Below are 27,299 nucleotides of genomic sequence, written 5' to 3' on the forward strand. Positions count from 1 at the left end.
AGAAGAAGAAGAAGAAGAAGAAGAAGAAGAAGAAGAAGAAGAAGAAGTTATCTCATCCATCCATCCACTTAGTAGTGTATAGATCAGCCCCAGGGAAGCAGATGTCATTTATTAGTTGTGTTTTCTCTGAAAGGTAAGCATGTAGTATCCCACTGCTAATTTTCTTGACACTTCCATTCTTTTTTGTAGCATTTGGTGTTATGCTGCTGATGTTTTTAGTGGATGATGATGATGGTGTTATCTGTATCAAGCACTTAGCTTTTCCTTTTAAATGGATTTCAATCTTCCACTGTATCTTATAACTTGAGAAAACATGTAGTGAGCCTTTTGCTATTTATTTTTTTGAGGATTTTAAAGAAATGTAAAACTTCCTCAGGTAGAATTTGAAATGCCTGTTCAGGCTGAGGAGAAAATTGCCTGGCCAGAGGACATTTGTGTGTCAATGTAATTCTTTTTGTAATTCTTATTCTCTCTCTCTCTCTCTCTCTCTCTCTCTCTCTCTCTCTCTCTCTCCCTCTCCCTCTCTCCCTCTCCCTCTCCTCCCTCTCCCTCTCCATCTCCATCTCTCTCTCCCTATCTATCTTTCTGAAGAGGTTATGTAAATTTGAATATAAAAATTGCTTTAAGGGACACTCGGTTTTCTTCTTAAAGTTTGGCTTAAGAATTAGTTTGAAGCCAATATGAACTTTATTCTTTATTCAAGCTCAGAGCGTGTGTCAGATGGCTATAATGATGGCTATATGACTATTTGTTTTCGTTTTTGACTAAAACAATGTATATGCATTGTGTATTTGGTGCAAGTTGAATTATAAAGGAAAGAACGAAAGAAGCAGAATGGATCTACAAAGACTAACAGCCCCACACCAGGCTGCATATTCACCCAAGAATCTTCTCAAAACACTGACATCAGGTCCCCAAGCCAAGACTCTCTGACATAATTGGCACATGAGCTTGAGCTTAGCCTTAACTTACTGAAAGCTGTTCAGGTGTTTTGAATGTGTTATCAAGCTTGGAAGTTCCTGTGTGTAGAAATACAATAAGTAATCTGAGAAATAAGGTGTAATCCAGGAAATTCAGAGCCTTTCGGTTTCAGCTAGGGTTCTTGGCTTTAGATGTCCAGCTGGAATTACTAGAACCTAAGGTTATGAGATATTCAACTCTGGTAGACATTTCCCTCGCTTTGATTGGATGGAATTTGGCCTGATTTTAGGTTCCAGAATTCCAAGAAAGAGTTGACAATATTTTTTATTCCTTTGTCTTTGATGTCCCTTGAATTCTATAGACTTTCACAAGAGCCAAAAGCTTTTGTTTTGTTTCTAAATGGTGATTCAAAGCTGGTGTTATATGTAATTTGTGTCAAAACATCACATCCTTTTTACCTGGATGTAGCCTGCCTTCCCCAGTCACCATCAGATGGTCTAAATACTCAGGAACATTTTGGCAGGTAACACTTTTACTGAACGCTGAAGGGATGGTCTCTAAGCAACCATGATGGGTTTAAGGCTTTCCTGTAATCGTTTCACTAGAAAGGGACTCAGCCATAGTAAAGCCAATTGCACACACTGAAAGACAATCAAGAGATGGGAAGGGCAATGATTCTTAGTAGATTAATATGAACTGGGTAGCGAATTTGAAGGTAACTTCAATTTAAATATAATTGCTTGAAGTTGAGTATGGTGTTGTGTATCAACAACACCAGCGTGAGGGGAATAGAGGCAGGAGGATCACAAGATCAAGGCCAGCCTGGGTTACACAGTGAGACAAATGCCAAACAAGTTCACTTTTCTCTTTGAAATGACTTTTTGGCCAACTTTCTGATTATGAAAATATCATAGTGAAATATCAATTTATGTGGATCTGATTTACTTTATAGTGTTTGAGATCAGCAAAATGAGTCTGAGATGAAAGCAAATTAATATGGACAAGACAGAATTTCCAGACCAAAAAAGTCATCTTTCACTCTAGAACTTAGTACTAGCATGGTTTCTGTGATTTGGGAATCCTTTGTCAGGGTAAGAATTCTGAAAGAAATCAGTAGCTTAAGGGGTTAAGTAAATACAGGGCTTGGATTTGTCTCAAGCATATTTGAAACACAGCATACTGATTTCTAGAAAGTCCCCAGAAGTTGCAAGGACAGGAAGATGCCAACCTATGACAAGTGAACAGTATGGAATGTTCAGACCCAAAGTGACAAGGAATCTATAACGTCTCAGATAGTTTTGCTGAACTCAGCCTGGGGTCATACCCCACACTGTTCGCAATGCTGAAGGCCTCCTACAGAGCTTCCTGCTTTCCTCTGGTATCTAAATTCTGTGAGTGACTGAGCAGCTGTGAGCTGGTGACTGTGATGAGAGTTTTACTGGCTGTGCTTCGCTACTGACTGCCCAGCTTTCAGTACTAAGAGCATAGACTAATTTGTCAGGGTGTTATCCTCTTCCTGAGATACTCAGGATCCTTGGAAGAACAAACTTTTGCCGTCCGTAGCTCTTCAGGTTTCTTTTAAGCAAATGGCTCCTTAACATTTGATTTTGTTGAAGAATAATATTCATACTTTGTGAGTAGTCTGATGAATAAGTCATGTGGTCTCAGGAAAGGCATTGCTTTGGGGAAGGTCTGACTGATGATCATGAGGGATCTGCTTAGAGGTTCTTATCTTCTCCAGATCCTGCTGTAAAGGCTTATTCTTAGAGGGACGGGATCTTCAGAAGGCTCCATAAGCATCACCTCGGGTGGTCACTGCAAAAGTAGGGTAGACCTCATAGGTTGTATATGCTGCTAAGTCTTGTCCAAGTGTCACTGCTTGCTTGAGCTGGGCTGTAGTCACAGGAGCGGTGGCACTGGGGACAGCATATCCTGAAGGAGGAGGCAGAAAAAAACTTTATGAAAGGAATTCAGATTTTCTCTCTCTTTGGCACATTGTTTTCTTTTATCAATACTTAGAATTAGCATATTGCTTAAGACAAGTGAGTAGGTATGGTGAAAATGTGTTCTGAGGAGATACAGTATGTGGGCTTAGTTGTGTGGAATAGCATTGGTTTTATTTGTCTGTTTTGGGTTTTGCTCTTTGTGGGTTTTTGAAACAGGGTCTCTCTATATAGTCCTTGGTAGCTCTCCTGAAACTCATATGTAGATCAGGCTGGCCTGGAACTCATAGAAATCCACCTGCCTTTGCCCCTTCAGTGCTGAGACTAAAGGGAAATACCATCACACCCAGCTGGAATAGCATTCTGAGTGAATATGACGTTCTGCAGAAGAAACCAACTTTCTTGTGTGAGTCTTACTTCACCCCAGCAAATAGACAAGGGAGAGAGGGTCCAAATAACAGAAAGGTACCCTATCTTCCCAGCTTACAGTACAGAGCGTTCCCTGAGGTGTATACACAGAATGTATACATGAAGCAAGTTGCTGAGGAGTTGACATGGTAGCAGTAAGGTCCGTGGATCTAGTTCGGCCGGATATTACATTGACCTAAAACCTCACACTTAAAAAAGTAAGACATTTCAAGGAATCCTGGTTTATGCCTCTAATCCCAAAATGCCAGGGAACAGCATGGAGACAGTAGCAGGAGGTCTTTGTGAGTCTGAGGCAGCCTGGTCTACATAAAGAGTTCCAGGACAGCCAGGGCAACAGAGAGAGACCATGTCTCAAAAAACAAAACAAAAAACAAACAAACAAACAAAACCCAACAGCTTTCATACAAGTAGAACAAATAGAGACAGGGTATTCTAGTGGACAAATTACTGTACTGTTTTAGAGCATCTTAATGTATCACCATAAAAACAAGTGATTCTTTAAAAAAATATATTTTGTTAAAAACTGCTGTCTGGTTTATTTTTTATCTATTGCAAATGCATAAAAAGATTTCTCATCAAATGCTGCTAATGGAGCAGTAGAACCCTGAGAACTAAGCTTTTGGTTTTCTTTAGAAAAGTACCACAAATCACACTGTAAAAGTCTTTGAACTTGGCACAAAACCCTGTTGTAATGTTACAATATGAGTTTTAAAAGTTCAATGACTAATAGCAGTAGCCTTATATGGACAACTAAAAGCTATCTCATTTAACCAATGGAAATGATACCTTTTCTTTCTTTCTTTCTTTCTTTCTTTCTTTCTTTCTTTCTTTCTTTCTTTCTTTCTTTCTTTCTTTTTGGATAAAAGCTAAGTATGCTTACCCTAGTACTCTGGGCTTTCTCACTTTTTCTGAAGAAGTCCCACTCAATTCTTTTTGCCATGAGGCATTTTGTGGATCTCCAAGGCAAACAGCATGTCTCTCTCTCTCTCTCTCTCTCTCTCTCTCTCTCTCTCTCTCTCTCTCTCTCTTTCTTTCTCTCTCTGTTGCCTTCTTAGCAGCTGCTGAGATTTACAACTTGCTTACCTGTTATTTGTCTGTCTGTCTGTCTATCTATCTATCTATCTATCTATCTATCTATCTATCTTCCATCCATCATCTGTCTGTCTGTCTATCCCTATAATTTAACTGTCCTCAAACTTCTTTTAATCCATTAAAAAAATTTTGTATTAAATAGACTAAGAATTCTCAAAAGAAATCCCAGTCTTTCTGGTAACAGCAGGTTCAGGGAGACACTCTGCCTCAAAGGATGAGACAACAGTGTTGGAGAGGTGGCTTGTGGTTAAATACATACTGCTCTCATAGAGGATCAGCAGAACATTGGCTGCCCACAACTCCAGCTACAGTGGATCTAACACTTGCGGCCTCTTCAGGAAGTTGCACTCATGTAAACACACACACACACACACACACACACACACACACACACACACACATCCCACATGCATAAGTAAATCTTTATTTTAAAAAGATGAGGTAGAATGTAATGGAGCAAAGCAGCTGACCCTGACCTCTGGGCTTCACACATACACTTGCATACAAACATATATACACTACATAGACATGCACACACGTGTATGTACACATAGGTATACAAGGACAAATATAAAAGAAAAAGTAGAAAAAAACCCTCCAAACAACAACTACAAGTTAGCCAACAGTGGTCAAATTGTTTAATCTTCCCAGTCCCAGGCTTCTTAATTTGTACAAAGAGATTGCATTGTAAGACAACTGTTAGCACCATAAGGGTCATTGGGAGAATATAAAGCTTGCTAAGTGCTTCGGCAAGTGCCCAGCTCACAGCTAGAACTCAGATAAATACCAGCTAATAATAGTATTAAATTCTCTTAAGGGTAAAAGCCAATCCACACCAACCCAGGCTCAGGAATGTTGACTCATTCAGGGCCCCACAGCCATTTAGGCTGCTCTGGTTCAGTTTCCCCATCTCTTCCATCTGCATGTAGTTGAGGGTCCTACAAAGAAGCCCCCCTGCCCCTAGACATTCTGCAGCCCGCCGTTTCTGGCTTGACTGGCTGATCCCCGCTCCTCAGTACCTGGGAACACAGTGGCAGATGTGGCGGCGGGTGCTGTAGTCCCAGCGTCCCCTCCTTCTGTGGGGATGCCTAGTGTCTGGAGCGTGTGCTCTGCTGCGTACCTCTTTGCTTCATCCACATAGGCGCTTAGCTTTGGAGGTATGAAAGGGTAGCTGGGAAGCACAGTCAGCAACGTTAATTATTCAGAAATTTGAATATTCAGGCACTTTTCGCTTTTAAAGATGATTGGATGATAGTATTTTGTGTATGTGTGTGGGTGGGTGTTTTTTTTTCTGTTTGTTGTAAAAATCTTCTACATATAAGCCTACACGGGCATATTTATGAATTGATCTAGCACCTTGGTAGCTGATGACACTCCTGGGAATACATATAATTTTTTACTATATGGCTCTTCTAAGGTAAAGATGGTTCCTAAAGTATATAAATGCAGCCTGAATGTAAAGTGGAAGGTGATATTTTTTAATGATTAGGTCTTTGATATGAAATTTAAAAAGTGGGACAGACAGTTATGTGGTGAAGTGGCGACTTGTGTCAGCCTAAACAATGTAGGAAGGAACCCCTTACAGTCTTTAACCATCTCCCCTTTCTATTAGTCAGTTATCCCAGAGACTCTTCCCAATGTACGAAACTGTGATTTTTTCGATACTAGTCTAACAGCTGGTGCATATATACCAGCTGAGTGTGAGCCTGCTTTTTTATTTAATTACAGGGGAGTAGGTTTAGTACGTTACTGGTGTGATGATCAAATACAGTTAATAGCCAGGCTAATCTTATCTAAACTTTCTGTTACTAGGAGCATGGAGAAGGTACCCACATTGCAGGATTCTGGCTGGCCAGCGCTGGGATAGTTACTTTGTATAGGAATAACTGTCTTTGGTCTTGTCCAATGGCAGAATGCAGCTGGTACACTGGCTGTCCCCAGTTATTTTTTTGACAGATTTCTTCTAATATCTACAAGAGAAAAAACAATTGTTTCTCCCCCAAATGCCACATTTGCATTGCTTCTCTAGATTTTAGGCTCCAAGCTCTGAACTTCAGATTCAACTAATAGAAGAGAGAAAAATGTCATGAGGTGTAATGACTCATAAAATGTAAGTTAAACTCAATCTGGACTCCATTTAAACTGTGAACATTTATTATAGTTCATAAAAATAATTTTCACATCATTTACTCTAATAGTTTTAGTTTAGTCAATATACATATATATATATATGTACATCATGTATATATCTGTATATATTACCAAGAGCTTAGCTTCATTTTTTTGGTGTGTGTATTTATTCCAGTTTTTAGGAAATTGGGGTTGTAGTGACGTGTGGATGGATTTCTCTCTTATCTCCACTTAAGCTCTTATTCATAGGGTTAGGGTTAGGTTTATTATGGTTCTAGTTAGGGTTATGGTTAGGGTTAGGGCAGTTAACCTGAGAGCATATCTTTACTTTTGCCATCTACCATATGTTTTTGATTTTCTTTATTCTAATAATTAATAATTTTAAAAGAAACTATGCAAAATAAAAATAATAACAAAACATGGTTTAAAACTACAGTTCAGCAAAATATAAGTTAACCAATAATTGGTCTTTAATATATTCAGTATCCTAAACATATGTTTTTTTTAATTTCACATTTTTTTGAAATCAGAAGGTCTTACGAGTTAGCATTTACTTCTCACCTATTTCATTTTTTTTTAAAAAAAATTATGTATTTAAGTGAATGTTTTGCCTGGTTGTATGCACACTGCATGCATGTGCCCTCAGAGGCCAACACAGGGAACTGGAGTTACAGATGTTAGCCACTATTTACAGCTGTTAGGGAGCTGACTGTGTTCTTTACAAGAGCGTCAAATGTTTTTAACCACTGAGCCATCTTTCCATCCTTTGGGGCAGTATTTGTGGATAAACATTAATAGGTATTCACAGTGGTGATTATTTTTTATTTAGTTGGCAATGTGCCACTTTTAGCTATTTTTATGAGAACCTGTTCTTATTTCCCATCTGCATATTTACTTTTTACTTCTGTAATTACTGTAAACTGAATTTTTACCCCCAAAGATTCATGCTTCCTTCACCCTAAAGTTTTGGCGGTGCTGAGATCCTGACCCTGCATTCACACAGCAGATTCAGTATCCGTGTCAAAAGAACAGTGTAAAAGGAACAGTGCCCCCTACAACCCAGTTCTCTGGAGCCTCTTAGCTCACCGTTCTCACATTAACCCGGCTGCTGTCTCCCATGACATTTTCCAGTTTATTAATTTGAAGATTGAGCTTATTTTTCCATTATTAAAAAGCACTCAGTAGCAACTCCCGTAGTTTATAAGCATGCTCTAAAGTTCCCGAGCAGTATCGGTTAGCTTTTACTGATACATAGGCTGTCCACCCATTTATGCCAGTCAAATAAACACACTGAGGGGCATGGTCTCTGCAGCTGCCTGTTGAGCAGGGCACTTCTTGAGCCCTGTCTACTGGTTGGTGATTCCTACCTCTAATAGAGGGTTCGTCTCCAGCCACATTGGCTGGGGTGGCATGGTCTTCAATTTTTCAACTCTATTTGTAAAAGTTCAGAGACATCTTAGTTAAACAACTCTCATTATGGCCAACCTCTCACTTAGGTTTAATGTGTAAGCAGAGAACTTTGCACAAAATTTCATCATGACACTTACTTGATTTCACTGTGATTATCTGATCATGCGTTAGTATTATCCCACTGGGTTGCCACCTAATTTGTGATTGCAAGGACTTTTGTTGCATTCATTTTTGCATCTCTAGTGTCTAACAAACATATTACACCAGAAAAGCTCAATAAATGTTATTTTTGAAACAAATGATTCCTGTTTGCCATGGGAATAGACATTCTTCTGTTTATTTATTTACTTTTCTGATGCCTGAATATATTTTGAAGAAAAATTACTTAAAGTTACATAAAAGAAATCATTGACAATACCTCTGCTCTCATTCTCTGGTCTTGGTTGCAATCCTGAGGCTACTTTTTTTCTTAAGTCAGAGTTCTTCCTTCCTCTTGAGAGCAGGGATGTTTCCCTTATAATCCACAGCCTATAACTATAGCAATTTGGCCAAAAGGCTTCAGAGGGAGAGCAGGTGATGCTCTCATTAATGGGAGAACCTGGGCTTAACAGGGATTGAATCTATTTTGTTTTAATTTATCAAACACGGCATGTAGTTTCTCTATTGGGATAATAATTATAACTTTCAGTTTCTACTAATTAAAAAAACACAATCACTCAGAAACATAGAAACAGAAACTATTAAATAAAGCAAACAGCGGTTATCATCATGACACAGTTACTGTTATAACACCGTCCAGTACAGAGCATTGTGGAAGACTTTATATGACTGCTGGCATTTTATAATTAAGGATTTACCTAGATTCCATGATAGAATGTTCTCTCTCTCCTTTTTTTTAAGATTGTGAGATTATAATATAATTACAACATTTCTCCCTTCCCCCTTTTCCAAAGCTTCCCATACGCCCCCTCACTTGTCTTCAAATTCATTGTCCTTTTTTTCATTATTTGTTATTGCATGCCCACGTATACCATATAAATATATATTTCTAAATAAGCTATTTTGTCTGAGTGATGTTACTTGTATGTATATTTCAGGGCTGCCCATTTGGCTCTGTAGAACCAATTGGTGTGCTCTTCTCCAGGAAGGGCTACCCCTCCTGCTCTCCACTTGGCTACAGTTACTCAGTTGCTATAGTTCTTTGTGGTGGTTGGGGTCTACAGGACTTTTACCCATCCACTTTGGCATGTCTAATGGTGTAATTCTGTTAATGCCATATTTCCAAGAAAAGTTTTAAACAGTATACACAGGGATCTGTCTATGGAGTCTCTTCCCTGCAGTTGTTGACCAACATACTTTAATAGACATTTATTCTGAGCTCTGGTCTGTGCCTTGTTTTATTTTCATTTAAGATGTTGGTTGACATTCCTTTTCAGGATTTTGTTTGTTTTTCATTTTACTGGGTTGTGATGAAGGTCCATTTAGTGCCAGAATGGCAGCTGGTCTCAGTAGTCCCTCGGAGTATACTAAGCTGATTGCCACAGAACAGTAGCCCGAATGAAGATCAAACTCTAATCATTTGAACAATGATCCCTGGTCCCAGCTTAACTACCTGTGGAGTGATCTTACCTACCTGAGGAGCAAGTTTAATTCCTTGTGGTTTTAAAGAGACAGTATTCATCGGGGTGAGCTCCATTCCAGGCAGAAGGTCATAGAGTTTGTCTTCTCTCTTGTCTCCTTTGACCTGGTACCCTCGACCCAGGCCTGTGTATGCCAAATACCCACGGCCGCCCAGTCCTCTCACTCCCGCAGCCCCTACAGGGACATTCATGTAAATTTCTAGGAATGTAAGAAGGCATTAAACCGAATCAAACCACCAGAAAATCACCCTGAATCTTACTGTAATGGAAAAGTTAGCCCGAGTCACATTGATTAATGCCCTGAGGATGGACAGATGACCTAAGATTCTAATGTAATGAAACTCAACATCAGGTAATGCTCACCATTCACTCTTGCTTTCTTAAAGCTCCTTAGGAAGAAAGCAATCCCTTCAAGGGGATTGGTGTGTACACAGCCGCTTAAAATTTTGTCAGAGGAAAAGTATTTCTTACTACTGTTTTGTTAAATTTTTCGGTAGATTCTCTAAGTTTCAGTATGTATTTATTAAAACGTCCCAATATAATATGACCATTTGAATTATAGTTAGTTTGAGAAAGAGACTATTAGAGTGAATGCCATTCTGCCAGTAAGGCAGAAATAAATTTGATTATCACATCTCTGGTGAGTCATCAGACAGACATTTAGAAAGCATCTTTTCTGTAAGTTCATTGCGCTGTTGATGTGAGGCTTAATTTTGTTGAGTTTCATACAAAGATTCCTTTTGATTTTTATTTAGCCATATTTCTATATTGATTTCCTATTGGTGACATAAAAGAATAAACCATTAAGTGGATCACTCTTTACCCATAAATATCATTTATTGATTATGTTTTTGTTAATGCTATGTATTATTTTCCCTTGGAATGGAGTTTGCTTTTTTTCTACATCACAACTGGTTGATAGTATGTAAGATATATGGACTGATTGATTGTATGTTAGATATATACATAATGTCTCATGACATAATTTAGTATATAGAAGGTATTTTGAATAAAGTCTTCATTATTACTTTTGCATTACAATTTTGGTAGGAGTGATTGTATTGTGAGCTTAGACCTTTTAAAGCCATTGAAGAGGTCTTAAGATGTTCAATTCATTTTTTCCCTTGAAAAATAATGTAACACAGTAAGAAATTGTTTCCATAGTAATCTTGATGGGCCTATTCTAAGTTACACCCAAGAGTGGATTTAAATGCATCATTTGTTTCCATTTTCCAGATTGCTGTCACACGAGGAAAACAGGATTGGAATCCGGATAATGTTGGCTATAACCAAGAAAAACCACAGTAAAAGATATCACAAAGCAGAGGCAAACTACCTTTATAATTTACTAAGTTTACTGAGCTCAGAAACCTGCTCAAACAGTGAATCTGTATAGGATTTAAACATAAAACACAGTCTGGCCGTGATTACTGACTTTGTTTTTCTATTTTTAAGTTATTTGGTTTCCATTATACTAAAGAAATATTAATTTCCTCAATTGTTTGGCTTTCTCAAAGTTATTGCACATTGATACGGTGCACACCTGCCACTATAGCAGTCAGGAGGCAGAGGCAGGTGCTGGGAGTTCTTGAGCAGCCTGGAATTTAGAGTAAGCCCTTGTCACCAGCATGTAGACAGACACATGGAATAACAACGATATAACACAATATCTGGGAAAGAGTTCATATGAGCACACCTCGTTGGAGACGGTTCCCATTGGGCCATGTTGCTCTCCCTTGAAAGCTCTGTAACCAGTGTAGTTGGTTTAATAGGAAGGAAGAGGTAATGGTTATAGAGCTAGGTTATACTCTGTGCATATTTTGTGGATCCCTGCAAGGATCTAATTTATGTACTGGGCTCATTCATACCACGTTCTGACAAGTATTTTCAATAACCAGTTGTAATGTGAAAAAATAGATTCCTATAAAACAAGAGATGCTGATATATTTGATTTTTTTAAACAGTTTTCTAGTCTTTTTTTTTTTCTCCCAGTGATTCCATCCAATCTATTTAAGGCCACTGAACTATGGTTTATAGTTCATTTAAACTATAATTTATCAGTCATTTGAAATTTAGGAGTTATGGAAAGACAAGAACTAGCTAATGTTACCTCTGACAGAAGGGGTCCGGATGAGAGCCCTGTTGCTGAGATGTCCTTTAGTAGCTGGGAAATGAAGACTTGGGATGGCTGCGTAGGCTTGAGGTGTATAGAATACAGGAGCTCCAAGGTAGGTTGTGGTAGGGTCATAAACATGGCTCAGAGGGTAGGTGTATTCTCCTTGCAGCATAGTGTTCCTGCCACCAGTGCCCCTGGTGTACCTAACGTAACTGTCCTTGTCCACTGGCTTGGCCAAGGTCACTTCTATTGGGGAACCATCCAGCACCTGTTGTAGAGAGTGAGGAAAAGCCAAGCTGAGAAGCCATCTGGCAACTGGGTATCATAAAACATGTCTACCATTTGCTGACTTGCAATTCTTAATGGTTTTGTCCTTTACCAGGTTCATGCTTCTGTATCAGTTGACTATTCTCTGAGTAGTCTTGTTGATTATTGCACAAGATGCCAACAGGCTTAACAATGCCATTTTGACTACTGAATTTATAATACAGAGCCAGTCACTGAGACACAGAATTATGCAATACTTTCTATTAAGTGTGATATCTGTGTTTAAAATTACATGCAAGTATAATAAGTTGGGGATATTTTTGGTTGGAATACAAGGTATGCAGCATGATAAAATAAACGTGATAGACACCAATAAAGATATCTTGTCATTTATTAGCACCATGGTGAACAAGTTCTGCCAGACTCAACAAATGGCTCATTCGTGCAGATACACAATAGGTATTTCCTAGAGAAGGAAGAGGAGCCTAGTTGGATCCTACTCAAGGAAAAGAACCTAGTAGATTGTTGTACTATTCACATAAAGCAATTGTTTGCCCTGCTGAGAGGTTGGAAGTTTTTAAACAAGGATGGCAAGGATTGGGATATAGGTGATAGGAATATTGAGAACTCGAAAGTCAGGTACCACTTAAAACATTTCCTTAAACTGAAGGAGCTGAAGGGGTTTGCAACCCCATGGGGAGAACAATATCAACTAACCAGAACCCCCCAGAGCTTCTAGGGACTAAACCACCAACCAAGAGCACACATGGAGGGACCCATGGCTCCAGCTGCATACATAGCAGAGAATGGCCTTATCTGGCATCAATGGGAAGAGAGGCCATTAGTCCTGTGAAGGTTCTATTCCCCAGTATAGGGAAATGCCAGGGCAGGGAGGTGGGAGTGGGTGAGTGGGAGAGTGGGTGGGGGAGCACCCTCATAGAAGTAGGGGGAGGGGGAATGGGATGGGGGCTTGCTTCCGGGAAATCAGGAAAGGGGATAACATTTGAAATGTAAATAAATAAAATATCCAATTAAAAACAAAAACAAAAACATGTCTTTAAGAATTTTTTCCAGTCTGAAATTACTTCTTTATTCTAGCCTAAGATTTAGATTCCTACCTGAAGCCTACTTCCTTGTCCTTGGCCAATGTCATATTCCTGCCAAGCACCCCATTTCCTTGTCCTTGGCCCATATCAGATTCTTGCCAAGCAGCCCTCCAAAAAGAAGTAATTTCAGACAGGAATCTAAATTTTAGGCTAGAACAAGGAAGTAGGTTTCAGATATGAAAATGACTTTGGGCTAGGACAGGGAAGTAGGCTCAGATATTTTGGTCATCCTGATAAGCCCTTAGAAACAGTGATCATGGGAGTGTTCACATAATTGGGCTTAATGCCTTGCTTGTTCTTTGACTATTTGTGTTTATTGTCTTGCTTGTTCCTTGACTATTTGCATCTATTGTATTGCTAGACCCTCAACCTAGAATTGACCTTAATACATGCATGTAATTAAAATGGTATAAAAACAAAAAGGAGGAGGGAGGATGGGATAGGGGATTCTAGGGAGGGGAAATGGGGAAAAGGGATGACACCTGAAATGTAAATAAAATATCCAATTAAAAAAAGATAAAAAAGAATTATTTCAACAGACAGGTGGCATACACCTTTAATAGCAGCACTAGGGAGTTAGACAGGAGGATCTCTCTGAGTTTGAGGCCAACTTGATCTATATAGTGAGTTCTCAGAAAGTCCAGACCACAAAGAGATATACTTCTCTACCTTAAATATCCAAATTAATTAGTTAATTAATTTTATCTTAGAAAAGAAAAAGGAAAGGAGCAATCTTGCTAGCCACCCTGTGACATTCCACCGGTCTCCTTAAATTGTAATATGATCACTATCTTACAAAAGATTGCCAAAGCCTAACTTCTTCTAATAAATATAAATACCCATAGGTATAATAAGCAGCTTAAGAAAACATATATATTTTATATTATGCTTAAACATAGCAGGTAATAGTATTTACTAGTAATGTTAAGCACATATTTAGCTGCATATTTGTAAACATTGTTATAAAAGTGTCTAGTACAAATAATAACTGAGTTTCCTAGCTGGATACAATGTGACTAGCCACCCTATGCTCCTTTCATCGCCTCCAGGTACATTGGAAGAAATAGTACGTGTAAGGGGGTTGATAAGTACAAAAACAATTCAAACTACTTTTAGTTACTTGTTTATTAATATTTTTCTGTAGATACATAACATTCAGAATGTGCTTATTAAAATATCCCAATATAATATGGTCACATAGAGACTGTTACAGTGAATACCACTGTTTCTGTCAGTAAGTCAGGAAAGAATTGGACTAGCTCATCTGCATCTCTCCCTCACCATGATGGACTATCTCTTCTTAAACTTTAAGCCAAAATAATGCATTTCTTCCTTAAAAAATGGGAATAAACTTGAACGCTTTTCCACTGGAATTATTCCAGCATATTATTCAGCACTGGGTTTATGATTGCTGGTCTTTCTCAGTAGATACCATGTACATTCAGGTGTGTTTATCAAGAGAAAGCTACCTTAAACATTGTTTTTGAAGTAGTATCATTTTAATGATGCTAACAGTAATCAATGAAGAAATAATATTTTGGTCATAGGGTACATTTAAATATCAATTGATTTATAAGACTTAAGTATGTTGAAGGTCTCTGTGGTTGCACATGCCCCAGTCTTCCCCATGTCTGAAGGAATCTATATTGGGAAGCATTTCCCTGTCCTTCAGATCCAGTTCCCACTAATGTCCAGTCTGTGGTCTGTTCGGTGATTATTCTATGTAAGTTCCTCTTCAGGCTCCTGGGCCCTCTACTTTGTCATTGAGTTTGGACAACAAGGAACCTTGGCTATGAGGGTAGGGATGAGACTACAGTGAATTTAGGGTGTGTTTTCCTGGCTTCCTCCCTGAGTTGTCTCCTCAGACCCACTGTATTCTTTGACCAAAGACCCAGCAGCCTTAGGGTGTGATTGTAGATCAGTGTTCCTTTCCAAGCAGCCTGCTCTCCACAGCTTGCTCTCATTTTGGTTTTCTACTCACTCTTCCGCTCCTTCTCTTGTGTCTTTACTGCCATAAATCGATGAGCTCTGGCGTCTTACCCTGCATTTTTGAATCCCCTTTTCTCACATTTGAGGAGTGAATTTATTTCTACCCATCCTCTACTGGAACCTGAACTGATAGAAGACTCAACGAGCACAGCAGTCTCCTGTGCATTGTGCTCTGACCCAATTTGCTGTTCTCAGATTTTCTCTTGATATTTCAAATTCTGTCATTAAGACAGGCTCTCCTGGCCATACCTTTTGAAAGTACATCCAATTTTCATAGGCTCTTTTGCACAGTATCTTCTCATCCATGATGGTTTTCTGAACATTGATGAGCCACTTCTTCATTTGAACTTACTTTTAAATATCTCCTAATAACATTGAGCTGACTATTTTGCAGAGGTGTTTGTGGCCCTGACATAGTTCTCTAGACTCTCAACTCTTTGACAAGCATCTTTGCTTTGATTAATTTTGCATCCTGGACATTACTAACCGATCAGTGGTCCATAGAAGGGTTTTAGCGTTTGATTGGTACAAATACTATATAAGTTTCTGAAGACAAATGGATGGTAGGAATACAGAAATTGATTTTCCCCTAGACTCTACTCTTGGTAAGGAGAGGAATCCTAAGCTTCCCTGTTGGAAAGATCAAATACTGAGATCAGAATAACAGCTATCTTGACATTTTTCTGGCTAATGTTCCTTAAATCAATGCATTATAAAGTGCAATACTTAGAAATAATTGGAACTTAGGTGGTATGGTGCTTTGAATGAGAATGTTCCCCATAGGCTCATGTGTTCCCATGTTTAGTTCCCAGTTGGTGATCTGTTTGGAAGGATTAGGAGGTGTGGCCTTGTTGGAATAGGTGTGTCTCTAGGGCTTTGAGGTTTCAAAAGCTCACACCAGGCCAAGCATCTCTCTATCTGCCTGATGCCTACAAACCAGGATCAAACTCTGTTTGATGCTGCATGTTTTCTGTCATGATGATAATGGACTCACCTCTGAAACAGTAAACAAGACTCCAATTAAATGGTTCCTTTTATAAGAGTTACCTTGGTCATGTTGCCTTTTCACAGCAACAGAACACTAGCGAGGACTAGGGAAACATCTGGAAAAACTTTAATCCCTTCTTCACACAAAAATTTGAGGCCAGTGACTTGTTCAAGTTGAAGTAAGTGTTAGGATTAGTTACCTAGCCACTTCCTTGTTCTCTGTCTTTTCTGCCATTTCTGTATTGTATATCCTCAAAGGATTGTAGCTTCTGTGTCAGTGATGGGGAAAGAGAGCTGGGTTAAGATGGACTCCAGAGATTCCTCTATGAGAGAGCATGCCCACACCAAACTTGGATGGAATCTTTATGCATTTTTCTCTCTTATGTAAATTACCTTGCCGTTCAAAGCCTTCATGGCTTCAACTGCATCTTCTCGGTTACTGAAATGCACAAAGGCGTAGTCTCGGATCTTCTTCACCCGTTCCACAGTGCCTGTAGATATAATGGCAGCAGCACCATTAGCAAACTTGGGACAGTGATGTGACTAGCTTCCAAGGGTATAAGCATCTATGAGACTTCTTTGTGTGTCTAGGCTTAGGGTTCTGTATAGTCAATATAAGCTTTTACTTGCCATAAAATGCTTATAATCTGATTTATTATAAATAGTTGGGAACTATGTTTTCTAATTCCCAAATTGTAAGAAATTTAAAGGTAAGAATGACATCTTAGTAAGGAAATATAAAAATATAAAAGGTAAGAAATATAAAAGATAATATTCTATACAAGGTAAAGTGTTATTAAACTGACTCGATATGCACATATATTATGCACACATATTTAGCTGATTTACTTCAATATGTATTGTATCTTGAGGGTTCAAAGCAAGGTATAGAAGTAAGAAAATGCAGTTGCAGCCAGAGCAGGAGGGTGAACAGGGAGCTACTGCATGCAGCCTTGGAGAGGAGAGGTGGGTGTATCCACTGGCTGCTGAAGTCTTTCCCCAGTCTCTGTTGTGGAGAAGAAACAATACAGTGCAATGATTCATGAGCGTGAGAGAAGTCACAATTTCCCAGCCTATTCCCATTGGTCAGATTTCACCCCAGGAGTATTAGCTGCTCCATCTACCCTCCCACCTCCTAATCTGTGTTAGTGTGGCTCTATAGAGTGCCTGATCCTGTGTCCTGTGGTGGAACATTCATCCAAGTCTGCTGGGAAGAGAAGGGAACTCAGAGGACATGGATAGACAATGCCACAAGAATGTGATGTGGTATCTGTGACATATCCTTCACAGCTCAGTACTATCTTCCTTAGTTCCAAGATGACAGAAGCACAATGTTTAAAGGCTTTTCACAAGGTCATTTACTGGTAAGTGATCATGAGGTCAGTGGAGTGTGATTCTTGACACCGTAGAAGCCTGTGGGAAAGACTTAACACACTACCATTAGAAACATCACACTCACTCTGCTGAGAATACCCTATTTTATTGTCTATAAAAGAAGTCTGGAATTAGGGGAGATTCTAGCAATGTGGTGTCCTAATTTCTGTTTATTTTATTTTTATCTAAATATGAGGAAGCTATGGTTCTAACAAAGGTGTGTTTATAATTCACATAGCACACAGCTAACTAAGGTCTAGAATCATATGTCTTATGCCCTTAATTAATATTTTTAAGTTAAAAAATGTTGCTTCTGAAAGACCATCTGAAATCTAACATAATTTCTGCCTGTAGTATTTGAAAGATTGGAAAAAATTACATATTTACTATTTCTAACTTATTTCTTTATACAGAAGAGTTTCTGCCTATGCACATATAAAGATACCAGTTATGCCACTGCAGAAATAGCAAAAACAATGCAAGACCCATTTTCTCAGAAATGATTAAATTTGGCACATTTGTACAAACTCCATTGAGTCTTTAAAGGGATTCAAGTAGGATTACATGTACTCACGTGGAAGGATTAAAACTCTATTGTCTATTTGTAAAATTTATAATGGGATAAAATATGAGTATCTGTTTTAAATATCTCAATCCACATATAAATACACACAAAATCAAGTATACCTATATCTAGAGACACCTGGAAAGGTGGATAGCAAACTGCTAAGTACAGTTACTTTAGGAATGGAGAAAAGTGCTGGGGAAAGTGAAAATAGTTTAGATATTTATTCTATTTTTAGTTACATGCATATGTGTGTATGTGAGTGCAGGGGCCTTTGGAGACCAGAAGATGGTGTTAGATTCCATGGAATTCAAGTTACAGGCATTTGTAAGCCAGCTGACACTGATGGTAGCAACAGAATTGAGGTCTTCTACAAGAGCAGTGTAAGCTTTCCAGCCCCATGAATGAAATCACTTTAACTGCCATGTTTTTATAAAGATCAGCCAAGTTAGTTTAGCTCATTGTGTGAAAACATCCAGAAAGCAACCTACCCTATTTTTATGTAGAAAGACCATTGTACATATTGATGATAACATGTTAAAAAAATTAGTTGTACAAAGATTCTTAATGTTATCTTTTAAGCACACTGTTGCTCACTCAGTATTCTAAACAAATATTTTCTTTAGTTGATGGTTAAGTGGAAACTTGACACTTGAGCATGCTGGTTACCTTTCAGCTGGTGTTGTTTTGAAAGGCTAGGTTTTCTTCATTTAACATGTAGTCCTCAGAGTCAACATGATGTAACATCATTCTCAGGAAGACAAGGAAGAGAAGAAAATCCTTTCCCTACCAGAGTTCAGATGCTCTCTCTGATTCAGGGTCACGCAAGCATTTAGAGCCCATACTCTACTGCATGGTTCAGTGACTACGAATTACCTCCCTTTGGAACTATGGGACACATGTAATCTAAGGTAAATTTTAAGTGACTGCAATAGTTCTCTTTAACTTTAGTAGCTTAAGTATCATAAAAAAGACCTCAGTGTCTCTTGACAATAATTATACAGAGCGAAATTATCTGGGCAGACTGAGAAAATGAAATAAAGGCATATGAGCCCATGAGGCATGGGGCATATGATTAACTGAGATGTTAGGTCAGTCTTAGTTCTTCAGTGTTGGATGGAATGGTGAGAAGGGCTTCACCTCACAGCTTATCTTGGTCAATGAGAATCAGGAGTCATCCAGGAAAGCCCCCATCCTTTCCCTCCACTCTGCTCTTCTGATCTATATTTTTCCAAGGGGGGGTGATGTTTGCTTTAGCTACACAAAATATAATCTTCACTTAGCTCTTCCTTAGTATCAATGATACATGAGGTAGTCTCTTAATAAACACACAGAACCAACATATTTGGTTCAATCCATTTCCATATGCCCCATAAGGTCATGTGAGTTATGTAGCATTTATGTTGATAACGGATTTGGGTATTCTGGAATTCTTGCTAATATTGAAATCATTATGCTTTTTTTTGAGCAGTAGTATTCAGACTCTGGTTATGGGAAGCTTCATTTTTGAAAATCTGAGCATAGAAAGTAAATTAGAAAGGAGGGGTTTGAAAAATACAACCTGGATGTCTCCCATCTAAATACCACCCTGGTTTAAACCTACTTAGAGACCAAACAAGAGGCACTGCATTCAGGGGTATATTCAGGGTTGACTGGCTTCTCTAGAATAGCAATGGCCATATGCTTTAGTATATTCCTTCCCACTGCTTGCTTTCATCATTTCTGGGTTATCTATCAGCAAAGAAGAACTAGATCTGTAATCCTAACACAGGAATTAGAAAAACACAGTCAAAGTGTTTACTCAGTAATATTAGCTGCACTTGGGAAATTAAGAAATACAAATTTGTGGACTCAACCAGATGGAGCAAGCAATCTTGTAGCAGCCCTTCAGGTGATTCTGCCTCTGTTAAACTGTTTAAGGGAGCAGATTTCATAGAATACCTTACTTAGCACTACAACAGATACTCTAGACTTCATGGGAACAAAGCATCAACGGCTCGAGGTTTCTGGGACGATTGTAATTTGTTGTTCAGAATATTGATGCAATATTTTCCTAGGTCAGTCAGGGTTCAAATGATATACAACGTCAGATTTTCAATGAATAATGAAGTTTCTCCAAAACCCAAATCTTTAAAAAGAAAAAAAAATTAATGTTATTTTTCTTTCCACAAAATTTTCCAATACAGTTTGGATACATTATATCATTGTACTGGGGAAGAGATTTGTGGATTTGTTTTTTTCCTCTCTCCATAGGAAAGATATCATCTAGTTGCTTTTATGCGTCACACACATCATGATAGAGCCCCAAGCATTGTGCCACTGGTGTAAGACGTGCCCCAGAATTGCTGGAAATGTTTTAGGCTGAAAATAAGGATAATATAGTACTATGCTGGAGGTAGTTACAGCTCAAGACATGGGAGGAGGTGGAGGAAGAAAGAGCAAGAGGCAAGAAGGAACAAGTTGGCATTCATTATTTTCTTACAGCTTCTAGGGCACTAGAGTCTAGGCATAACTATCTTAAATGTGCAGACTGGACTGATAAAATCATTTATTCTAAAAAAAAAAAAGAGTCAGTCGACAGTTTCTCATTCTAACGTCTTTCCAAACAAAGTGCCATTTTAACTGGAAGGGAAAGTAAGTATTATTCACTCTAGGAAAAAGAAAACCCAAGCTGGAGTGGATGAAACATAGACACATATGTACTAGTTCCCAGCGTGGACAGCCTCATTGAGGTTCATCACTTATCCATGAGTGTCTTCTCTTAGGACGTTGCTCTGCATTCCAAGAGCAGGATGACTTAGCTGTGACTTCTCTATAAATTCCTTCCACACACAGCTCACATCTGTTAATTCCTCCCCCAGTGCATGGCAGCTGCATGGATGAATGTGTGAAAGGAATGGGGACTGGTGTGAGGCTTCAGAAGGTTGATAATCTGGGGCCTGCCAGCTGCTAGCTGTGTGACGATTTAACTACACAGGACTCTGTTTTTCTCGTTATAGGAAATAGGAGACACCAGGAAGGAAACTCCAGGATAGGGCATTGTGATGATAAATGGCATGCGATGTGAACACGCCCACTCTAATTCTAGAAAAATTTTTTTTTCAGTTTCTGTAGTAACTCTGGGTTCACAGCTGTTGGTATGTAACCACACCATGATACTGAATGTCAGGGAAGGCAGAGTTCTTGAGGATGAAGGAAGATATGTGTTTGAGAAGTCACTAAAAGGAAAAAAAATCCTGCTAATTATCTGTAGGGAAAATTATACGCTTACCATTCTAGTATACATGTAATGTCATATCCACGTAGAGTTGGAAACAGGCAATCTGAGACTATGAATACTGTCAGGAGGCTTAATATGGCAGCATCATGGCCCATGCTTGTTAGCATCCTATAGAAATTGCCAGAAGCCCAAGAAATTCTCAGTTATGGGAAGATGTTTCTGTGATAGACACAGGCTGGTATGAGTGAGGACATTCCCAGATGTATGAATGGGAAATGTCAGGAGATCCTTTTGGTTGTCACCTGAGGCAGGTTGCTATAGCTGACATGAGGTAGGCATGGACCTTGCATGTTGTTCAATACCCTGAAATCTACTAAGGATGATTTGCTCCAAAATGTCAGTAGCAAAGAGGTTGGGAAACCTGTGTTAGAGGTTAGACCTCCAGTAAGAGCCAGTTATCATTAGCATAGAGAATATTTACTTTGTTCTTAGTCTGAGGGTCTAGGGACAGAGAAGCTAATTAGAAGGAGAAGAACTCAAAGAATTTAGTTTAGCAGAGGTGTGTGTATTCATTAAATAACTACCGGATAAATATAAACCACAATATTCCTAAGTGCCGTAGGACCATATGTCTCTTTTGGATCCAAAAATGGCAAAATATCTGAACAGTACACAACCGATTAGGAGAAGGAGCTAAGTAAAAGCTGTTTTCTTTAATGTTGTGGGTAATGGCCCCCAGCATAAGTTTTTTTAAGCACATTTTGAAGGAGTAATTGCACATGTGTCTCTCTCACCTGGTTTAATACTGTTGAATTCCTTTTCAATCATCTCTTCCGAGGTAGACAGCATAAGGTTTCTTACATACAGGATTTTCACAGAAGACATTGTGTCTTCATCAACTTCAACTTCTGGCTCTGCCCAGTCTACTGCAATAGGATGTCCCCACAACTGAATTCTTCCTGTTGACAATGATCAGAAGAGTGATGAATTATTTAGAAATCACAACATCATCTCAGCTCATGCTGATGGTCTTTTAAATTGAACTGACCGTTAAGGTCCTAAATGACCAAGACCGCTAAAAAAGATTATTATTGATTTTTTAAGACATTCAAATAAAGCGAGAGTCTGATAGAAGAGTCTTCAGTGTGCCTAGTGGCTTATCATAATGAGTGAATGTATAGAGAAGCAGGATGTGGTTTGAAATGGAGGAGTGAGGAAGTGGTGGGTACATTTGACTCTCAGGACAGCTTTTACACGGGGGGAGGTAGTTTTTAAGGTGAGATAATAAAAGGGGAGAAAGAGCAGATTTAGTGCTCAGACACAGAGTCTGACTCCATGAAGCATTAAGAGGTCACGTGGACAGCATCCGCTGTAGTTGGAATGTGTCTTCTATTAGCCAGACACCACCACTGAGACATACACAAAGCAGCTAGGGTGGATGGGGCCAGACATTCTTTGTTCTCAGCCTCTCATAGATGATCCAGGGCTCAGACCAACTGTGTTCCTTCAACATTCTCAGTCTGAATACAGGCAATGCGGGAACCCGGAGACAACATATTTTCAAAAATCCCAATTCAGAGAAGAAGACTAAGGAAACAGTTGATGATAAGAAATTTTAACTTGTCCTCTTAAAAGAGTGGGTGTTACCCAAGTCAGCAAGGGTTCCTGTACCCTGCGGTGGTAACTTACCGGATGCTTCCTACTAAACTGTGTGTTTCCCATGAGCCTCTCAGTTCTTTCTTAACATGAAAGAACAAGACTTTGTGGAAGGAGGGGGCAGCACCCATTTTATACTGCTTCAAAAGGTTGTCCCCAAATAGTCGTTTCCCATTACTACTTCTTTCCCCTTTGGTTTTTGCCACCAGCCTGGAGAGGTGGGATAAGGGTGAGAAATCAACTCAGTTTCTGCATTTTATAAAAAAATCTGTTTTTTTTTTTTTAAATTCAATGTTTGGAAGCAAGCTGTATCTTGTAGGGAGCACAGAACTGGACAGAACAAAAATCAGAAATTATTGGTGTTGGGAAGGATTTATTGGTGTAATTATTACATGGGGGAAGCAAAAATTCATCCTTTTATTTCTTAAAAATCAATCATGGTCTTTGACAGAATGTGCCAAGAGCATACATCAGAAAGTGTAGACTCTTTAATAACTAGCACTAGGCACCATTGGGCATAGTGGTACTTGTGATGCAGAGGGGGGAGGAGCTCAAGTTTGGGGTTAGGCAGTGCTAAATAGTATTTTAAAAATTGCTGGGTAAATAGGTATCCTAATCCACATGTGGAAACCAGACCTCTATTCTAAATCATATAGAAACAGTAACAGAGACTGGAGAGACGGCTGTTAGCATTAGAGCTGCCCTCTAGATGACTTGCTTTCAATTCTGAAAGCCTATGAACGGCTTACAACTGTCTGGGAATCAGATGAGGTAAAGAAATGAAGATGTGGGGGAAGGGAATCCGCTAAAACACTCTGAAGATGTCCCAGTGATACCCAATGCCTTAAATGCTAACTTATAAAGAACATATGCAGAGCTAGGACATAGCTGAGTGGCAGAACGTTGGCCTAGGTAGCTTAAGACCCTCTGTTCAATCAACATCTTCATTAAAAATAGAAAGTGCAGTCAAGAAAGACTGTATAAAGTCAAAATAGATTCGGAGTTTTGTCCTCTTCCACCTGCCCCCATCTCTCAAAATTTTCATAGGAGTGGACCCTGGTGTGAAGCTAAGCTAGATCACTGGTTCTCAACCTGTGGGCCACATGTCAGAGTATCCTTCATAGTAGTTATTTATATAATGAGTGATAGCAGTAACAAAATTACAGTTATGAAGTAGTAATGAAATAATTTTATGGTTGGGGTCACCACAACATGAGGACCTATATTAAAGAGTGTCAATATTATGAAGGTCGAGAACTACTGGTCTAGATAGTTTCTTCCATTAATATGAATTTACTTTAGCATTCGACTATGCTAAATTTTCGGGAGTATTTTACAGCAGGCCAAGGAAATTTGCATATTTGCCTGCTTTGGTCTGACTCAGGTAGTATCGGCGTGTTGTTAAACTCAAGAATTGATGCGTGGTGTCTGGAGTGCCTAAATAGAGGCGTCCAGGAAGAATGTTCATGTTTCTTATCTCCAATTAGATAGAAATGATTAGAAACTAGAAAACACTTTGAAAGCGTGTCTGTCAGTTATCCTTGGGTTGGCGTGTGTCTATAATGTGAAAGGCAAAACTGCCTAATTCTATCTAGACTGTGAACTTAATCTATATGCAGCTATATCCGTGATGGATTTGTTTAATCTTAAAATGTTTCTTAACTGAGGAGTCTCTGTAGGATTGCTATCGATCAAAGTTCTCCTGATGCGCAGATGTATAACTTTCCCAAACATCTATAAAAACTTTATGGAACCGACTCATCTGTGAGAGAAATAAGATGAAGAGCTTAAAGGCAACAGGGAAGCACATGCCGGGGTCTACTACGTGTTTGGAGTCCCTATTCAGGAACGAGGCTTACCTGGAAGCAGTCTCCGCCTCGCCATGGCAGCTGCACGGTGACTCTCGTATTCTACAAAGGCAAATCCTCGGTTTTTGGTTTTATCGGCAGCGCTTGGGTAGACAATGACATCAACGACTCCTTCTGTGACCTTTTTCATCTCTGATAAGATTTCTTCTCTCTTTTTGGTTTTAGGGATTCCTCCTACAAACAATCGGCAGTTGTCTACACTGGCACAGACTCCCAGGAGACGGCCGTTCCTAAACCGGGGGGAAAGCAGTTTTCATAGGTAAGAATCGCTGTGTGACCGAGGGCGGTGGCAGAGGTCACACGTGTATAACACTTTCAAAGACAATATGGTTTCTTTAGAGGAAAATGTTTCAATATAGACTGACACTCCTCTCTTCTTTTCTTTTTTGGTACCAGGACCGTTGCGTATGCTACGCAGATTCTTCCACTGACCTCCTATAGATATGCAATTTTAACCTCCAAACATTTTAAGAAGGAAGACTAGACGAAAAGCTGATTGGTACCTGGCCTCTTTAGACTGAATTTAGATTCACCGCTCGACATCCATTTTCTCTACATTCTGATGTCTCAGCGCCGAGTCATATACTGGGTGGGCCCCGTTCCTGACTTCATCTACTCAATCTGTGCTACTGGAGTCTGCTACTCCTCATGGTGCATGTACGTTACTGCCAAGTCGAGGAGCTGCTCTGATGTGATTACCATTAAAAATGCACCCCCATCCCCAAATTACAACCGGCAAGCAGTATAGATCAGTGGGTAATGGTGCAGGTTTGTAAGTGTGAACATCTGTGTTCTATCTCTGGACTCAACATGGTGGGAGGCTAGACCGAATTCCCACAAGCTGTCCTTTGACCACCACACTCATGGTGTGCATGACACACACAGACTAAATAAAATAAAATAGAAATAGTTTCTCATCTAATACAGATTTTCTTATATTATTTGTCCCATGCAAAAATAAGCCTGGAAGATAAGCAAACTAGGTGTTATTTCTATTTTATAGACAATGAGCTTGAGATTCCAAGATTTGGGTAAGGCCTTATTGATTCTGAGAGGTGCAACTGGCCCTGGGGCCTCTGTTTATTCTACTTTACAGAGCTGCCTATTAGTAAGAGGAAGGATGCCCACCTTGGTACAGATGATTGACAAGTTTTAGGTGTCTATAACTGTTGACTACACAGCGCCTCTCTGGAAGAGACCCTAACAAACAGAGGTGAGGCCCAAGCCATAGATATGAAGATGGTCACTATCAGTTAAAATATCATCCAAACTAGAAAGGAGCAGTGTCTCACACTACACTGCATTACACTATAATACTCTGAGGCAGCTTCATTGAGATGACATTTTCTTGTACCTGGACGTTGCCCCATTGTGGACTATAATATATTATCCTCAGTTCTTTTAAAAACACTTCCCTGCTCTGATGTGTATGAGTATTTTGCCCACTTGTATGCATGTATGAAGAAGATACACATGCGTGTATGAAGAAGAGGATTTTGGATCCCCTGGGACAGGGGTTTCAGACAGTCGTAAACCATCATGTGGCTGCTGGGGACCAAACCTGGATCACCTGCAAGAGCAGCAAGTGCCCTTAACTCCCAAGCCATCTCTCCAGGCCACCACCCCTGGTTTTGGACCGCTTTCTACCAATAGACAATTGTCAGGTCTTCCAAAAATGCCTTCTCCTTTCTAAACGTGTCTTAAGAGTGGACATTGTTGCTTCTGGCTGAGACCTTTCATGCTTTCATGCTGAAGGATGCTCTATAGCCACTAACAGTGGCAACACAGAAGAACATTTAGAAATTAGGAGGCACTTTACATTACACTCAGAGTTTGTTTGATTGCTTTATTTTTTTGAAGGTAAGAATAAGTGTGTGAGGCTGTTCTATTTTTAAAGAACTATGTAGAAAATATTGAAAGACAACCAAAGGTTGACAATGTATTTTATTTAGGTGGTACCAGGGTTGCAGATGAATAGTTTTAACTTTCTCACCATTCGTCTTTTGATATTTTTTATGTGTTAAGTGTTAGGCTGGATTTTTATAAATAATGAATTCATTTTATAAATGAAAACAGTGAGGTGTCTTTACCAAAACCTCCTTGTTTGTCATGAGTTAAAGGTCTTCTCTAGGCAAGTGGGAGACCAGTCTGATTTTCTTGGAACTAGTGGCTCTTAGTTGTGGGGCAGGTGTTCTGACCTGGCTGGTCCCTGGTTATTGCTTATCCTTTGCCAAAGAACCGAGGGCAGGAATGAGAATTCACAAGCTCTTCTCACTCTTGGGACATTCCCCAGAGAGTGTGGTTTCTTGGGGAGGGTGGAGACCAATAAGGTGATTTTCTTGTTGGTTTCCTGGTTTGTTTGTTTATTTCAGTCAACTTTATTTAGTAATGAGCTCATGTATGTCAAGCTGGTTGCAAATTCACTATATAGCCAGCTATGACCTTGAACTCCTAATTCTTTTGCCACCCCCAAGTGCTGAGATTACAATTGTATCACCATACTGGCTTATGAGATTCCTGGATTAAAACCCAGGCTTTGTGCATGCTAGGCAAGCACTCTATCAAATGAGTTGTATCTCTAGCCCC

At 39.3% G+C, this 27,299-nt stretch overlaps 1 protein-coding gene across 3 annotated transcripts in view; it reads right to left on the reverse strand.

The window, feature by feature from the left end:
- Window positions 1-642: 642 nt before the first annotated feature.
- Window positions 643-27,299, reverse strand: part of A1cf (APOBEC1 complementation factor) — a 73,602-nt gene continuing 46,945 nt past the window's right edge. For 2 of the 3 annotated variants that reach the window (XM_028763965.1, XM_028763968.1), the window contains 8 exons: window positions 24,705-24,943; window positions 21,984-22,148; window positions 16,424-16,521; window positions 11,676-11,949; window positions 9,559-9,764; window positions 6,219-6,355; window positions 5,405-5,556; window positions 643-2,853 (listed from right to left, as the gene is read on the reverse strand). In XM_028763965.1, coding sequence (XP_028619798.1) covers window positions 2,702-2,853; window positions 5,405-5,556; window positions 6,219-6,355; window positions 9,559-9,764; window positions 11,676-11,949; window positions 16,424-16,521; window positions 21,984-22,148; window positions 24,705-24,943 — 1,423 coding nt within the window. In that variant the 3' untranslated portion in view covers window positions 643-2,701. The remainder of the gene's footprint in view (window positions 2,854-5,404; window positions 5,557-6,218; window positions 6,356-9,558; window positions 9,765-11,675; window positions 11,950-16,423; window positions 16,522-21,983; window positions 22,149-24,704; window positions 24,944-27,299) is intronic. The other variant, XM_028763966.1, reaches the window with a different exon arrangement.

This window comes from Grammomys surdaster, unplaced genomic scaffold (assembly GCF_004785775.1).
Source record: "Grammomys surdaster isolate TR1022 unplaced genomic scaffold, NIH_TR_1.0 141, whole genome shotgun sequence".
NCBI classification, from domain to species: Eukaryota; Metazoa; Chordata; class Mammalia; order Rodentia; family Muridae; genus Grammomys; species Grammomys surdaster.